Source organism: Oryzias latipes, chromosome 6, assembly GCF_053564925.1.
Source record: "Oryzias latipes strain Hd-rR chromosome 6, Olatipes_Hd-rR_3.1".
In the NCBI taxonomy this organism is placed as follows: Eukaryota; Metazoa; Chordata; class Actinopteri; order Beloniformes; family Adrianichthyidae; genus Oryzias; species Oryzias latipes.
In genome coordinates this window covers 10782501-10797899 of record NC_136242.1, presented here as the reverse complement: position 1 = coordinate 10797899, position 15399 = coordinate 10782501, and the positions used below count along the sequence as shown (strand labels likewise).

Sequence of the window (15399 nt, the reverse complement as noted above, 5' to 3'; positions counted from 1 at the left end):
ATTCTTGAGGGGCTTAATCACATGTCATCAGTCTGACCAATCAGAAGTGGTTAAAGTCTTCACTTCCTTGTCCCGATTTAGCTCGTAAAGTCGCTCAGTTCTAACTAAAATACCAGCTAAAGCTCGTCTTTAGCGGTGTAGCTTTCCACAGAATCCGGTATCAGACCGTGGAACAAGTGAACAAAACAATGAAGCTCCGAAAACCGATCTCCGGCCGTTTTATGCACTACATCTCCCATGATGCATTGGGTTGTGAGAGTGACAGGGCACAAGATCTGTCGTTAGACGTCTTGAAACCAACGAACACACATCAAACTATTTTTAAATCTTCTAACTTAACTTTTATTGAATCTTTTAGAAAAAACAGCTGCAGTTTCCAGCTTTTTCTGCAACAATTATCTCAAAAATGCATGTGAGATTGTGGAGGGGCTGTAGATCAATACAGACTATGAGTTTCTCCTTGTTTTTTTAAATTTTTGGATGCTGGTGTGCCGCGGGATTTTTTTTAAGGTTAAAGTGTGCCGTGGCTCAGAAAAGGTTGAAAAACACTGCACTAAAGACTGACGACTATCTTCAGAGAACAGGTTTTTATTAAAGTCACCACATTTAAGATTCATGCTATCAATGCCTCATTCAAAAATACTGAACTTGACCAAACATTTTCCCCCCAAAAGACTTTCCCACAAAAGGAACTTTTTTTTTTTTTGAATATATATATTTAGGTGATCTTCACTTATTGTGACCCCCCCCACCCAAAAAAGCTAAGTAAACCGTGATCGAAACAAACAGGACAATATTATCAAAGGTTTATACTAAAGGCCGTCTTAAGGTCACATTTAGTTACAGAACAAAATTCCACACCTTTAGGAACAATTAGCTGCAGGTATTTTTTTAATGAAAACTAAGATAGAGAAGAGGTATAGTTTTAAATTATACAACATGTAACTTTTCTAATTCTTTAATATTTAACAGTTTAACAAAAATAAAAAAAGTTTAATGCATCTAAACATCCAACCAGGATCACAAGACAGAGAAGAGCATCAGTTAGCATAAAAATATTCTGTTTTCACACACAGGCATGAGAAAATGTGTGTATGATGGTGTCAGATCTTCAAAATAAAATCCACAGACGGAGTTCACGTCCAACCCAGAGGAGCTGCAGAGTCGCATGCAGCATCCTTTGGGTACAGCTCCACAGAGACACTGCACCACTGTTTAACCCTTGTGCTATCTTGTGGGGTCCAGATGACCCCACCCTTACATTGGTGTGTCATCCCTACCAGGACAAAGGTGGATAAAGGTGAAGAGGATTTCATGTAATTCATGGACACCAGTGAAGATCATAAGTCATTGAAGAAAAAAGGTTTGGCGCACTGTCTAGTGGGTCTAGATGACCCCACTCCCAAAAAGTTAAATTGTTAAAGTGCCTTGGATAGCATAAAGGTTAGATCAAGAATTCCTGAAAACTAGATTGACTGTGGTACAAAATAAACAACAAACAAAAACTTTTCCAAATGCACCACATGCAGTATTTTGTTCTGAAGACATGAGTAATCAATGCTTTCAACCTAAACAGTTTAAACAAACATGCAGCAGGCAATGCAATGTCCTTCCCTTCTGCTCATAACCTTGAGGATTTCTTCATGCACAGATGCTCTAAAACATTAAACACAAGTTTAGCATCAGCATCAACATGGAGTCTTAGAGCTACTCGCCTGTTACTTTTGGGGATGTGGCTAAAGATAAAATAAAGTGTAAATTAGCCATATGGACATAAAACTGAAGGTTTTAACCAAAGCAACATGTTTATTCATTTTTACTATCACAATTTCTCTGGACCTTCTGGGATTAGCCACTTTCTATTGAAGATGGCTTCCTTCGCGACAAGCCTTTGTGTCTCTGAGTGATGAAGATTTATTACTTCAAAACAAACTCAACTGGCGTTTAACAGCTGTTCCTGGTGGGAATAAAATACTGGTTCCTGGAAATATTGTGAAAAATAAATACAATTTCTTTATCCCAAGCAGAAAATAAGGAGAATATCTGGAAAAATGTCATGGGTACAGTTGATCTATTTGAAATGAACTCCAGTTTGTAGTAGATTGTTCACACACCCATACATTTAAAACTATTAGTAAAGTTGAATTATGAGAAACATTCCTTTTTTAAATACAGTGTCAAAAAACCAGCACCCAAAAACAAATGATTGACAAACTCTCCATGTTTTTCTCTTTAATCTGCATTCAGATCTAACCGTGTAGTATTGTGACTTTAAAAACAGGGCTGGAGGTGCACAACCACCCATAGATTACAACGAGGGCTCTGCTGGGAAACAGCAAACAGGATTTCAGAGCTTCCACCCACTGACACACTGCACCCGATTCACCACGCACAGAGAAACAGGAAGTACCGCACTGACACGCGGCTACAGGAGGCTGCAGGCCCGAAACAGGAGCATCCCTGACGGAGATGAGATGTGCAGCGACAGGCTCTCATTGGCTGAGACAAACAGGACGGTGCCCCGCCTCATTGTGATGTCAGAGTGAGCGGCGGGAGCTGTTGCCATAGCGTCGCCTTCAATGACCAGGAGAATGCTGGCACTGTCAACTGGAGCAACAGTGTAGTCCTTCACTGAGGCTGGGACCTGCAGAGGGAGGGGGAGGTTGATGAAAGCATGTTCAGCATGCCCAAAATTCATTATAACATCAGATTATAGCTTGTTGTAACAAAAGTGATTTAAAATAAAAAATACAGCAAACCAGAACCAGCTGAGTAAACTATCACAAAAGCATTTCCTCCTACCTGTATTTTTATGACGGTGAAGTCTGGCACTGGGGGGTCATACAGGGTGACACAGGGGTCTGAGGGGTCCTGAACACACGGGAAGATTTTGGAGGAGGCAGGCGCTGGACTGTAGTTCAACATCTCACACAGGGTGCTCACGTCGATGTATTTCCGCGTCAGTCCAGCCCTGACTGTGTTGTCCGAGCAAGCCATGCACTCGATACAGTCTGGAGGACGGAGGCACAAAACGAGCTTTAAAGTCTCACGCCAATCATCCTTGGATCTATTTTCAAAGTGTTCCTAGTGTTTTTTTTAGTTATGGTTATGACATTTTTAGCTTCAATTCAAAATCTATGATGTTTTCTAGGACATCGTTTCTGCTGGGCGGCAGTATTTGATAAGAAATTTGCCTCCAAGCTGTGGGCAGGACCGTGGCTGAGGGGCAACCCCGCCCCCCTTCTCTTTCTGTTTGTGGCAGCATGTTTCTATGTCACAAATTTGACCTTTTTCAACCGTTTCGTCTGCTCCTGATTCACAACAATTTGAAAAAAGAAAAACTATTTTTTCCATGTCCATTGTAAAAATGTCTTTGTCCGACTGAAGACTGTAGTCCCCTATTTCTGACTAAATGTTGTTTTCAGCTTCAGGAAAGAAAACAATCACTTTTTTTAAAATCACAGAATTTAAAAAATGTTCTATGTTCTTTTTAGAAATATAATTGTGTACAGCATAAAAAAGAAGAAAAAAACGAAGTTCCTGACCTCCGTAAAGGTAAGCATGAGGTTCGTTGGCTCCCAGGAACATGGCCTGACCTGGTTCCAGGACCACATAATTCAGGAAGTATATGGAGAAGCAGCCAATGTCTCCAGGGTACTGGGAGTGGAGGCGCAGCAGGAGATCCCCGTTGCTGCCTGACGTGTCCTTTCCAGCCGCTCCTGTGCAGATATGAGGAGAGTGGTCAACCACTGATTCTGCACATGCTCTACATTTGAACAATCGCAGAACAGAGGTCACAGATTTAGCCGCTTGCTGGTGGGACCAAATTTAACATTTTGGTTCTTCCAGTTTTGCCCGTTTTGCCTTTCGGGCTCCTCACCTTCCTCTGTGACCCTCTTAACCAGCTCATTGAGCTCATCCACAAACACCTTCTTCTCGCAGCTCATCATCCTGGTGAAGCACTTCTTCAGAGCCTGGCTGGTGCGAGCACCGTCCCCCACAGCGTGCTGCAGCTCCTCCGCTGCTTCGTTTCCCACCAGAGCGTGAAACTCCGGCACGCCTTCGAAACAAAGCACACGCCAACAGGTTCTTCCAGCGTGCTCGGCTCAACATCGTACGTAGTCTGTGATCTGCTGAACACGTGTGACTCACGTTGGAGGAAGGCCAGGATCTCCTCCACTGGTCTGAAACCGCAGAGGCCTTGGAAGCGGGTGAGGGCGATGGCCATCTCTGGCTTGTGGTTGGTGTCGGGATAGTGCTCCGGAAACTGAGCATGGAGACGGGCAGCCAAGTCCTGACCACAAGGAGGGGTTTAGAAAAACAATGTACAGACAAAAAAAAAAGACATTGCACGGTAGAAAAAAGAACAAAAACCTTTATTAAAACAGCCAACAGCTGTCTCAACAGTGACAATTATTAGAACAATGAATATGATGGGGAGGTCAGTATGTAAAGTTTTAAGAAGACCAGTTTCCATTGACTGTATGGGGGAACTGGACCGAGTGAGAGTGACATCACCCACAGAAAATGACTTCCTTCCACTTCCAGTGGAATTAAGTGAATACAGTTGGCATTTTTTTTTTGTTTTTGTTTTTTACAGACGCAGCCATGTTGGGGCCAGACAACATCAGTAAACATTTCTAGGTCCGAGTTGTCTGAATCAACATTTCTATGGCAACCACTCTCACCTCACCTCTACCACTTCAAACTGGGCTCTGGGGAATTTTTCTATCAAACGTTTTCAACGCGAGACCGCCTACTTTTATTGAGGCATCTGCTTGGACAGTTTATAAAAAATATGTTTAAAAAAAATTGGAACCAGCGGGTGCTTCCTATTTGGAACACAATGGGGAAGAAGTCATTCAGTCCAGTTCTCATTCAATCATGTCCCTAAAACCCATTGAATCCTAAAGCAAATAACTTTTTATACAATTTATAGTTTTTACATAACATGTTTATTAAACTTTAACTGTTAAGTCTTATTTTGTGCTTTTCTCAGTCACTGGGATCTGCCAGACTCATGAAAAAGGTTAAAAGTTTAATTTTGTTTAATCTGCTAAACCAGAGAAATAAGGGCAGACCATCTTAACTACACCCTTAAAAAGTGAAATGCCGCACACATGTAGAGATTGCATTTTGAAATCTCTTTAGGTGCGAAATCTTTTTTCAAAAGAAAACTGAAGCATTTCCACATCCTTCTGTTTGAGTAAAGTAAAACTAATCCCTGTGGCATGACACATTTCGAAATGAACATTGACAATGCTATCTGAACAGCAACCACGTCTCTGAGCTCACCTTGTTGGGGTGTGCCTGTATAGACAAAGCTGTGTTTACAGACAGCACTTTGAAGAGAAAAGGCAGCTGACCCTGGAAGGCATCTTTCACTTTGGAGCCCAGGCATGCTGGGTAATGGGCGATCCACTGACCCAGTGTGGTCTGCGTGATCCTGTTGTCTTTGATCTGAGCGTCGCCCTTAGGGTGGGCACCCATCCACAGCTGGAACAGATGACAAACGCACTCAGAGGGATCACGACTAATAATAAAACTTAACCTAATGACAAAGATGACCAAACCCTGCATCTCTATCAATTACACAAAAGATATCGCACAACAGATGTGGTTCCATTTTGCGTATCACAGAGGTCGTTCTTAGTATCTTTAATAGTAACCTGATATGCAGCTTGCAGGAAGGCCTGACCTTCATGTCAAACCTAAATTAAGATGACCGACAGGCGTAGAGAAAGACTGCCCCTCTGTACTCGCTCAGGAACAACAGCATAGCTCCAAATGGGAGGAGCTCATGGCAGCATGGTTCCTCAAAGGCTGAAACCATGTGGTAGTTTGGTGAACTGTGCACCGTGAACCCAGAAAATACCATAACAATTCAACAAAGCCATAGATCAATTTCCCCTACGGTGATTTCTTGGAGGTTTTTATAATGTAAGAATTAAAGACCCACTCTGATTATATTTTGATCAATTGTAAAAAGCTTTAAGGATCTACTGGACTCTAACTTTCAAAAAGTTATTTGACTATTCATTGCCGGGTGATGACACATTTTTTAAAACGAATACTTCAATAAAACTGAACCAAACAAAAACTCAAATAGACATAAAAGAATAGTAGAATATGAAAAGAATGTGTAAAACGCAGGTGTCATGACCACTTCAGGGGTTATCGGAAATCTGCCACATAGTTGAGGTTATACAAACAGTCTGTTGAAATGAATAAATACAGGGTTCAAAGTGTTTTTTAAGCTAATTCCACACAAATAAAAATAGTCTATAGCTCAGTTTGGAACATACGTACATGTTTTTATTTATTTACATTTGTAATTAAGGTCTTTTTAGGCCTGTATGATTCAAATATAAAGGCTCACCTCTGCATAGGGTTTCTCGTCTATGACAGCCAGCGGGTCTCCACCGACCACCAGTTTGGCCACCTCGCTGTCCAGCCCAGCCTTCCCCCACGCGTAGTTCTGCACGGCGCATGTCAGAGGAAACACTGAGGAGGAAAAGGTCAGGGAGCCGTGAGAGGAGTCCTCCAGCCTAAAACCTCCTCCACCGGCTCGTAGGTGTTCACTGTCTCAGCGTGACTGAGTGAGTGCAGCAGGTGATGACGCGGCGGTAGAACGCGGCTTAACGTTAAGCAAAACAATACGCCGCTTGAAACAAGGGGGCGGGCTAATAATTACGCGTGGGAGCCCACATGGGATACCGCGTGTGCGTGGAACTGGGCACAGCAACCAGAAATTCACCGAACACGTTTAAAAATATCACCTGAAACAGGGATGAATGAGACACCCCGACTTACCTCTCACTTCCTCCATGACTGCGGCGTCGACTGGAGGAGCGCCAGTGACGTCACCACGCCTCGTCTCTTTCACGTTATCCTGTTTTATCTTCTTCCGGTTTTAAAAAAAAGTTTAAAAAAGGTTTGGCAAAATAAAAGAAAATGTGACTTAATCAAAAATTATTCAAATTAAAACACTCATAACAAGACTATTCGTGTATTATTAATTTAGGTTAAAAAACATACCACAATCTATAGATTCAAACTAGTATTAAAAACTAATAATAACATATAGTTCAAATATTTCATCATGAAAAAAAAGATCATGATCTCACCTTTTTTCTCCCTTTTCATAAGGGTTATAGATCCATGTTCACTTGTTGGGAAAAGGTTCATTTTGATTTAAAGTTATTTTTGAATTAAAAAAGAAAAATTTGTTTAGGTTTTATGTACAGTATTTTTTATCCATTATAACAAAATTGGTCCTATTGTGCCTAATTATTTAGCATTTATATCCACAATATTGTTTACTTTAAAAATAATTTATCACTATTATTATTATTATTTTATTATTATTATTTAAAAGTGGAGCAGTGAAAAGTCAATTTGAAGTCAATCCGTGTTTCACCAAAAATTGTTGCTTGGATGTCAGATAAAACAGGCTTTTCTAGTTGAGATATTAAGATAGGAAACAGAAGCAGTTACTATACATTGAATTAGATGAACTCATGGATGAACTGCTTTTCGCAAGAGGACCTAGCTGCAGATAAAATGGCTGATGGAGTACCACTCCAAGCTGGAAGCAGAAATGGGTTCATCTGCCATCTTGTCTCCAGACGGGTTCCTCTCTAGACTTTCTGCAGTAGACTTGACTAAACAAAATAATCTGCTTATTATTTGACATCATTAAAGTGGCACTGCTGTACAACGTCATGATAGAGCTCCAAATAAAAAGCTGAAGGTCTGAAAAGAGATTTGTGCAGCAAAGTGTTTACCAGACCAGTAGGGCCAAGGAGGGTGCTGCAGGGTGAAATCGATATTCTAAACTGAACTTTAACTAAAAGATCATGTGCTGGCATGAAGAATATTTGTCTGCTCTCTGCAGGACAAGTGTTCAACAGCATTTCCAAGGGCATCGGTCAGTCCACAAATGTCAGCGAAGTTTCGCAAAAGATGTATAACTTCTATTAATGTAAATCTGTGCAAATAAACAATAATGGTTACACTGCCACCTAGAAATAAGTCAAAAATTCTTACAAATTAAAAACAATGCTTTACTATGCAAAATCCATTTTTGAGCTTTTAAGTGTATTATAATGTTCATTCCAAATGAAAAGAAACCCCTAAACAGTATATGGATTCATCTGAGTATTTCTCCAAAACCCTCTAAAAACAGCCCCACCCAATCCATGAAAATGAGCGGGTTCTCATATTGTGACGTAAACCGGTGAGAACAGCCCCTTCCAGGAAGAGTCAGCACCACTCCAAGCTAACACACACCCACTTTCTCAGCTAAGCCAGCGGGGATCGGCAAAAACGCTTTTGTTTAAAATGCACAATATGCACATCCATCTTTCCAAAAGTTCAGATGTTTGTATTGGTGGGTGAAGCACAGACACGCTGCAGTCTAGTTTGACATCATTAAATCGGCGGCACCCACAAGGAGAGAAAGGCGGTGCCTCACAGGTCGAGTCGTCTCATTTGGAAAATATCTTGCGAAAATAACAAACATTTAATAAAACACTTGTTCTTTTGTGTGCCAAAGGTATTATATTATCACAAACAAAGATTCTGAAGTCTATAAAAGACTTCAGGATGGCATGATGTAGGCCCTCAACCCTTGTGCTATCCTATGGCACTTTACCATTGGGAGTTGGGTCATCTGGACCCACTAGACAGTGCGCTGAACCTTTTTTCTTCAATGATTTGTGATCTTCACTGGTGTCCATGGATTACATGAAATCTTTCCACCTTTATCCACCTTTGTCATGGTAGGGAGAACACGTTAATGTAAGGGTGGGGTCATCTAAGATAGCACAAGGGTTAAAAAAAAGGCAAATAATCTACCAACGAGGTAAGAAAGGAAAAAAAAATTTTGTCACTAAAGGCCTGTTCACACCGGGACGAATTTCGCCGGCGATTTTCGCCGACGTTTAACGCCTCGTGACTAAACAAAGGGCACCAACGAGAGTGTGCACACCGACGCGAAAAAACGCCACGCGTTAAAGCGTCAAAAAAAAAAAACGCCTCGGGTTCGGTTTTTTTTTCGACGCGTCGCGTCGAAATCTACTCGACCAATGAGAATGGCACTTTTGCTCACGTGTCTGGAGCTTCTGAAGTTACAGTAAAACACAACTTGGGGGCGCTCAAACACAAAACTGCCTTGCTGAGCACACATACCAGCGAAGAAGATAGATGCCAAGTAGCGTCTACACAGCCGCGAAGCAATAATGACGGACATTCTAAAACATCCCCGAACCAAGCACCAGTTGGAGCTACTGGTGCTTGAAATATTCATGTTTTCTTTGTTTGATTCTGACAAGCGTGTAAATACTTGCTCTCTTCTTCTGAGTGAAAAGCGACTTTAAGAAGCGTAAAGTTCCGCAGCGCCACCTTGTGTACAGGAGTATTTCTGTTTTACATTAAGCGCCATCTAATGTCAGGGAATGAAATTGCATGTTCACTCCACTCATCGTCAGCGAAAATCGCCTGGGTGTGAACACAAAAAACGTGGCGAAAGACGCTGGCGAATAACGCCTGGCGAATATTCGTCCCGGTGTGTACGGGCCTTAAGGCCTGTTCACACCGGGACGAATTTCGCCGGCGATTTTCGCCGACGTTTAACGCCTCGTGACTAAACAAAGGGCCCCAATGAGAGTGTGCACACCGACGCGAAAAAACGCCAGGCGTTAAAGCGTCAAAAAAAAAAAACGCCTCGGGTTCGTTTTTTTTTTTCGACGCGTCGCGTCGAAATCTACTCGACCAATGAGAACGGCGCTTTTGCTCACGTGTCTGGAGCTTCTGAAGTTACAGTAAAACACAACTTGGGGGCGCTCAAACAAAACTGCCTTGCTGAGCACACATACCAGCGAAGAAGATAGACGCCAAGTAGCGTCTACACAGCCGCGAAGCAATAATGACGGACATTCTAAAACATCCCCGAACCAAGCACCAGTTGGAGCTACTGGTGCTTGAAATATTCATGTTTTCTTTGTTTGATTCTGACAAGCGTGTAAATACTTGCTCTCTTCTTCTGAGTGAAAAGCGACTTTAAGAAGCGTAAAGTTGCGCAGCGCCACCTTGTGTACAGGAGTATTTCGGTTTTACATTAAGCGCCATCTAATGTCAGGGAATGAAATTGCATGTTCACTCCACTCATCGTCAGCGAAAATCGCCTGGGTGTGAACACAAAAAACGTGGCGAAAAACGCTGGCGAATAACGCCTGGCGAATATTCGTCCCGGTGTGTACGGGCCTTTAAGAGTTGGTTTCCCAAACGAAGAATATTTTCCTATTTAAAAAAACTTTTTTTGATAAGAATATCTTATCTTGTAAGACAGAAAAGAAAGTAAGACAGAAAGTAAGAAAGTCCACTTTTGAGTTTTAAATATCCCAAACTATAAAACACCAGAGCGATCCAAATAGAAAAAAGGTGCTTGGGTTGGAATTTACTTTACAGACAGATATGATTATAATTTTTGTTATTTTTGTGTTTATTTATTACATAGACCACAATCAATGAACATTTTATCAACATTGACAAATAAATATTACATTTAATGGTTGTAAAAATAAAAAATCTGTTAAGTTTTTTCTTTACACCTTACATTTATGAGGTTTTATTTAAGAAAGTGAGAAGTTGTTTATTTAAAAATATATTTTTTTTGTTAACACATCTTTAAATTACTTGAAATAAATATTTTTTTGTTTGAAAAGCTGAACGTTTTCTTCTATTTCTATAGAGTATGGTAGTTCAAATCATTCAAAATTGAAATGCCCATAATGATGGAAGTCAATAATTACATGTTTTCAAAGTAAAGAAAAGGAGAGAGCGAACTTGTGACAAAAGAAATCACAGAAAATTTTCCAAAAGGATAGAGAAAAGTGGCTTCTCGCTTTTTGTGACAAAGTGACGCACGTTTAAAGCAGCAAAGGCGGTGCGCATGCGCCTTCGTCTTTAATCGAGGAAGTGCACAGCACAGGGAGTTCAACAGACAGAGAAGGGTTTGTAGTTTTGTCTCTCAGAGAAGACAAATAGCTCGTCTGCATTTCAAAATGTCCGGATATGATGACAATCCGTTCGCGGAGCCCGTCAGTGTGAACCCCTTTAATGTAAGTATGTGATTTAAAGCGGCGTACGGACAGATTCATGAAACGATGCCAACACGCCAGGAAACTTTTGGGTGGCAGTTGGGGGAGGGAGCCAACTCCGGTTTTCTCAAATGCGATTGGACAAAAGTTGGTGATTGACAGTCTTTAAACCAATCAGCATACCCTATTCGGCGCACATCCGGTTATGCATGAATGAAAAGTTTGAGGAAGTTAAACTGTAACAAACTAGGAATGTGTATCAAAAATACTAAAACATAAAAAGGGTGAACAAGAATAGCTTTTATTATGTTAATTTTTTTTTAACTATATTTGCCTTAAATTGTGCTTTGGAGTCATGTAATTGAAAGCGCTTTTTGAAAGAGTTTCTAACAGGATGTTACACCCATTTTCCACTGCAGCTTTACTTAACTCTGTTTAAACATTACATTTTATCACAGGTTACCTTTTGTGTTTGACTGTATAGTCAACCATTCAGTATATACTGACTATATACTGACTAGATGTTTTATGCATCTAAATAAGTGAAAGGATATTAAGAATTCATTAGACCATGTCTGTCACTTTTTTCTTTGAATTTGTTTTTTGTTGTTGTTGTTCTTTGTAAGGGATTTCTTTTTTAAGTCTTCAAAGTTGCACCTACCCATCACTAACAATTTACAAAGAGCTGCATTACATGACGAGGCCAGACCCGAATAGCTTAAAATCAGGCATTTATTGTCCCTGAGCCTTGCAAGAAGCCAGTCTATGATTTTAATTTTTTTAGTAATAGCGAATAATCAAAAGTACCACTTTAAAAGTTCAGTTTTTTAAGGTACAGTAATGTGTGCAAATGCAGTTTCTTGTCAACATGGAAGAAACTATTTTTTTGCAATTTTAATGCAAAACAATATTATTGTAAATAATTTTGATGCGGTTTTAGTCATTTTCAAGAAACAAAACAAACTTTTAAGATTTTTTTTTTGCTTGATCAGTTATAACTCTGGCTCCTCAGACAGAAATGCTTGTCTGTCTGAGATCTTGTCAAAGAAAAGGAAAAGGGATCGGTGGTAAAGTGGTTTAGCTGTGAAAGTGAACTACCACACTGTTCAGGGGAAGATTCAAACTAGGTCACGACATAAGAGTTAGTCCTTTAATGTTTGACAGAAGAAATTCAGAGCGTCCATTTAGCATTTCCTTTTTCTAAAGTTGTGATAGTCATTCTTTGATGCAGTTAACTGCCACATTTACAGTGAAGTGTGACATTTAATAAAATGGGGGGAGCGATAGCTGTGGCATCTGGCTGTTTGATGGGCGTGGAAATGGCTGAACAAATATTAAAGCTTCTAGATGGACGCATTAAAGGTGTTGGATTCATCGAAATCTGCTAGGTGTCATCCAAAGAACAAATGAAAAGCATGCCAGCTTTTTCCTTTGTTTGTGTTGTAGCATTTATGCCATGTGCTTAACAACTAAAACTGTACCATAATGTCAAACTGCAGCCATAAAACAGGGACGGTGGCCACACCTAGGTAGTTATAGGTTATCAAAACAGGTCCTGCTTCCGTGTAGAAACGTGTGGCAGACTGTTGCCTGTTTCTGATTTCAAGTTCTTCTAATTTAGAATTTGATCAATCTGGAGTTTTGTGCTCATCTCAAGCGAAAAGTGCTTTAATGTCTCCATGCTGCTCATTTTGCTGTTTGCATTCTGAGCAGAGTGCATCTTGTTTTGGCTTGTCCCAGATCAGTATGGGATGATTTATGATTGTTGCAAACGGCTTCTTCATTTGTTGTGCCTTTTGACGTAAAGCACCTCTTCAGTTCTGACTCTGGTTTGCTATCTGTACATCGAAGCATTTGAACATGCACACAAGCACGCTTAACAGTGTTTCGGACGTAGCATGAGGACTAAAAAGATTTTTCCCGGCCTCTTTGGTTCAGTTTATGTTTGACTGCCAGGTATTTTAAAGTTGAGTTAAATGTCCCTCTAGTTGACTGGGAATATTTTCAGGTGTTTCCAGAGCAGATAAGAGTGAGGTCCAGTTTGGAGTCACATGGGTCGTGACTGATGTTTGGGTTGTCACATGAGACACTCCTTTCTACATAACATGGAGGAGTAAATTATTATTATTATTTTTTTTACGATTATAGAACACATTCAGTCACTTTTCATTGTGGGTAATGACACCACACTGGTTCTCCAGGCAGATTCCAACATGCAGATCAGATAAATAGTATTTCTAATGGTAGGGAATTTTTTCTTTTACATTTTTTACAATTTTTGATCTTATTCAAGTAAGACAGCTTCAGTGTCTACAACTGTTATAGCGGAAAAACAGAAAGTTTAATTTTAACATGAACAAAAATCCCTTAACAACCGTTCACTGTTTTGATAAATTGATTTTGCAGAGTCACGGGTTATTGGATTTATATACAAGCAAACCAAAACCTCTAAAGGGAAGTAATAAATGATATTTTTTTAAGGGAATGATTTTAACCCATAGTATCAATGGTTGAATTGAGTATGTTGATCCTTCATGGTCGCCATAGTGATAAAGCATCTAATAAATCTTTTTTTGATCCCAAGAAATATTACTGTCCATTTCTTCTCAAGTCACATGTCTGGGATCCATCTAGACTAGAGAACCTCACTGCTCTTGATTAGTAACTGCAGTTCTTGTTCAACATCAGAACTGAATTGAAATCAATCTGTAAACAAGTCCTTGTTTGAAGCTCAGTGTTTTTCTTGCTTAGCCATGCCTGAACTGTATGTAACTGCTGTTGTAACACATGTTTTGTTATTTCCCAGGATCCTTCTGTAACTCAGGTGACCAACTCCAGCATAGAACCAGTTGACCAGTACAACCCCTTTCCTCAGTCTAATGTAAGATTCCTGAAGCTTTTGGGCTTTCTGAATTGCTCTTTTTTTCTTTTCAATTTCAAAAAAATGTAAATAAAATTAGAAATAAAAGAAATAGTGATATCTTACATTTAGGGGAATATCAGATCCTAAATCTGATTAACTTGAAAAATGCACTTATTGAAAACCTCAGAAGACTTGTTGTGCTTTAAATTTATGGTTCCTCTCTTCAGCCAGATAAATGTGCTTCTTCCTTTATCTATGACAGTTCTTAACTCTATCAATAAGATGTTCTGTTTCAGAAATTCAGGACGTTTCATCCTTCTTTTTTCGTATATGAAATGATATCTGTTTTTTCATAACGCGATGAGTTGACCATATGAACGACCAGTTTTCTGTCAAAAGCTAATGAGCTGCTGTTTTCATTTAACCTTGTGGAAGCTGTTCACCTGTCAGACCTTTGGAGTTTGTGAGTCAATCTTATTTGAATTATTTTCAGAATTTGACCAGGAAAATCATTTTGGTAGCATTTCTATTATTTTGATCAAATATTGCATTCGTAAATGGAAAAAACACCCACATTTTTAATCCTTATTACTTTCTTTAGTTCTGTTGTTTTGCTCAAAGCTGTTCTACTTTCTGGTTATTCTGACATTTAAATATTTAACCAGCAGCTCCAGATGAAAAGAAATAGGCTGTTTCGATCAGATTCTGTGCATTTACAGATATGTTCATTAATATATGTCAGTCTAAAAAAACTTGTAAAGGAAAAGAATGAACTATTTTCTCAAATGTAATTGAATTTTTGTTGGTTTTGTTTCATAACCGTCATTTCCATCGTTTTATTCTGAACTTTTGTTCCCTGTGTTTCCCGTTTCCCTTCAGGTGTTGTTTTCTTGGCGTTCTTTAGCTTTTTCAGTCCTATATTTATTTTTCAGAGCGTCCTGTCCATTGTCAGGTTTCCTTTATTTGTGCCTAATATTGCCCTTTTCTTCCTCTCTTTCACGGTCCTGCTCATGTTTCTCTTGCAGTCGTCACAGTTTAATGACGTGCCTTTTGAAATTCTTTGTCAGGACGGCCTGGCGATACACACCACCCCCGCTGTTCTCCGCACACAACAGCCCTCCACGTCTCCTGCCGTCTTACAGCCGTCTTCAGATCCCAGCCCTCAGGTGGGAGCGCTGCTTCGTGTTTTCAAACCCATTCATTCATCATCAGCTGACTCCCTCCTGTGATCATTCTGATATTTACTCTGGCTGAACTGGAGCTTGCCCTCTCTGTGCTCCTGTGCCTCCCTGCCCTCTGGCGCTGGGGGTCCCTGTGGCGCTGCTGTTCCTGTTGGGGTCTTAGTGTGGGGATGACCGGTCACTCTCCATCTTTTTTTACTTTTCATCATCTACCCCAGCAGAACATAAACACCCACCTGAGCACAGGTGTCAG

At 40.1% G+C, this 15399-nt stretch overlaps 2 protein-coding genes across 2 annotated transcripts in view; one reads left to right on the top strand and one right to left on the bottom strand.

Moving 5' to 3' along the window:
* Window positions 1-572: 572 nt before the first annotated feature.
* Window positions 573-6915, bottom strand: mpi (mannose phosphate isomerase). The gene is made up of 8 exons (XM_004069458.5): window positions 6814-6915; window positions 6380-6504; window positions 5296-5496; window positions 4153-4294; window positions 3881-4060; window positions 3546-3719; window positions 2803-3011; window positions 573-2644 (listed from the first exon to the last, which is right to left on the bottom strand). Exons 1-8 carry the CDS (start codon window positions 6827-6829, stop codon window positions 2426-2428), a joined length of 1266 nt encoding a protein of 421 aa, XP_004069506.1. The 5' UTR covers window positions 6830-6915; the 3' UTR covers window positions 573-2425.
* Window positions 6916-10858: 3943 nt separating this feature from the next.
* scamp2 (secretory carrier membrane protein 2) overlaps window positions 10859-15399 on the top strand; it is a 15008-nt gene continuing 10467 nt past the window's right edge. Inside the window, exons 1-3 of the mRNA XM_023955608.2 lie at window positions 10859-11123; window positions 13909-13983; window positions 15033-15131. Coding sequence (XP_023811376.1) covers window positions 11067-11123; window positions 13909-13983; window positions 15033-15131 — 231 coding nt within the window. The 5' untranslated portion in view covers window positions 10859-11066. The remainder of the gene's footprint in view (window positions 11124-13908; window positions 13984-15032; window positions 15132-15399) is intronic.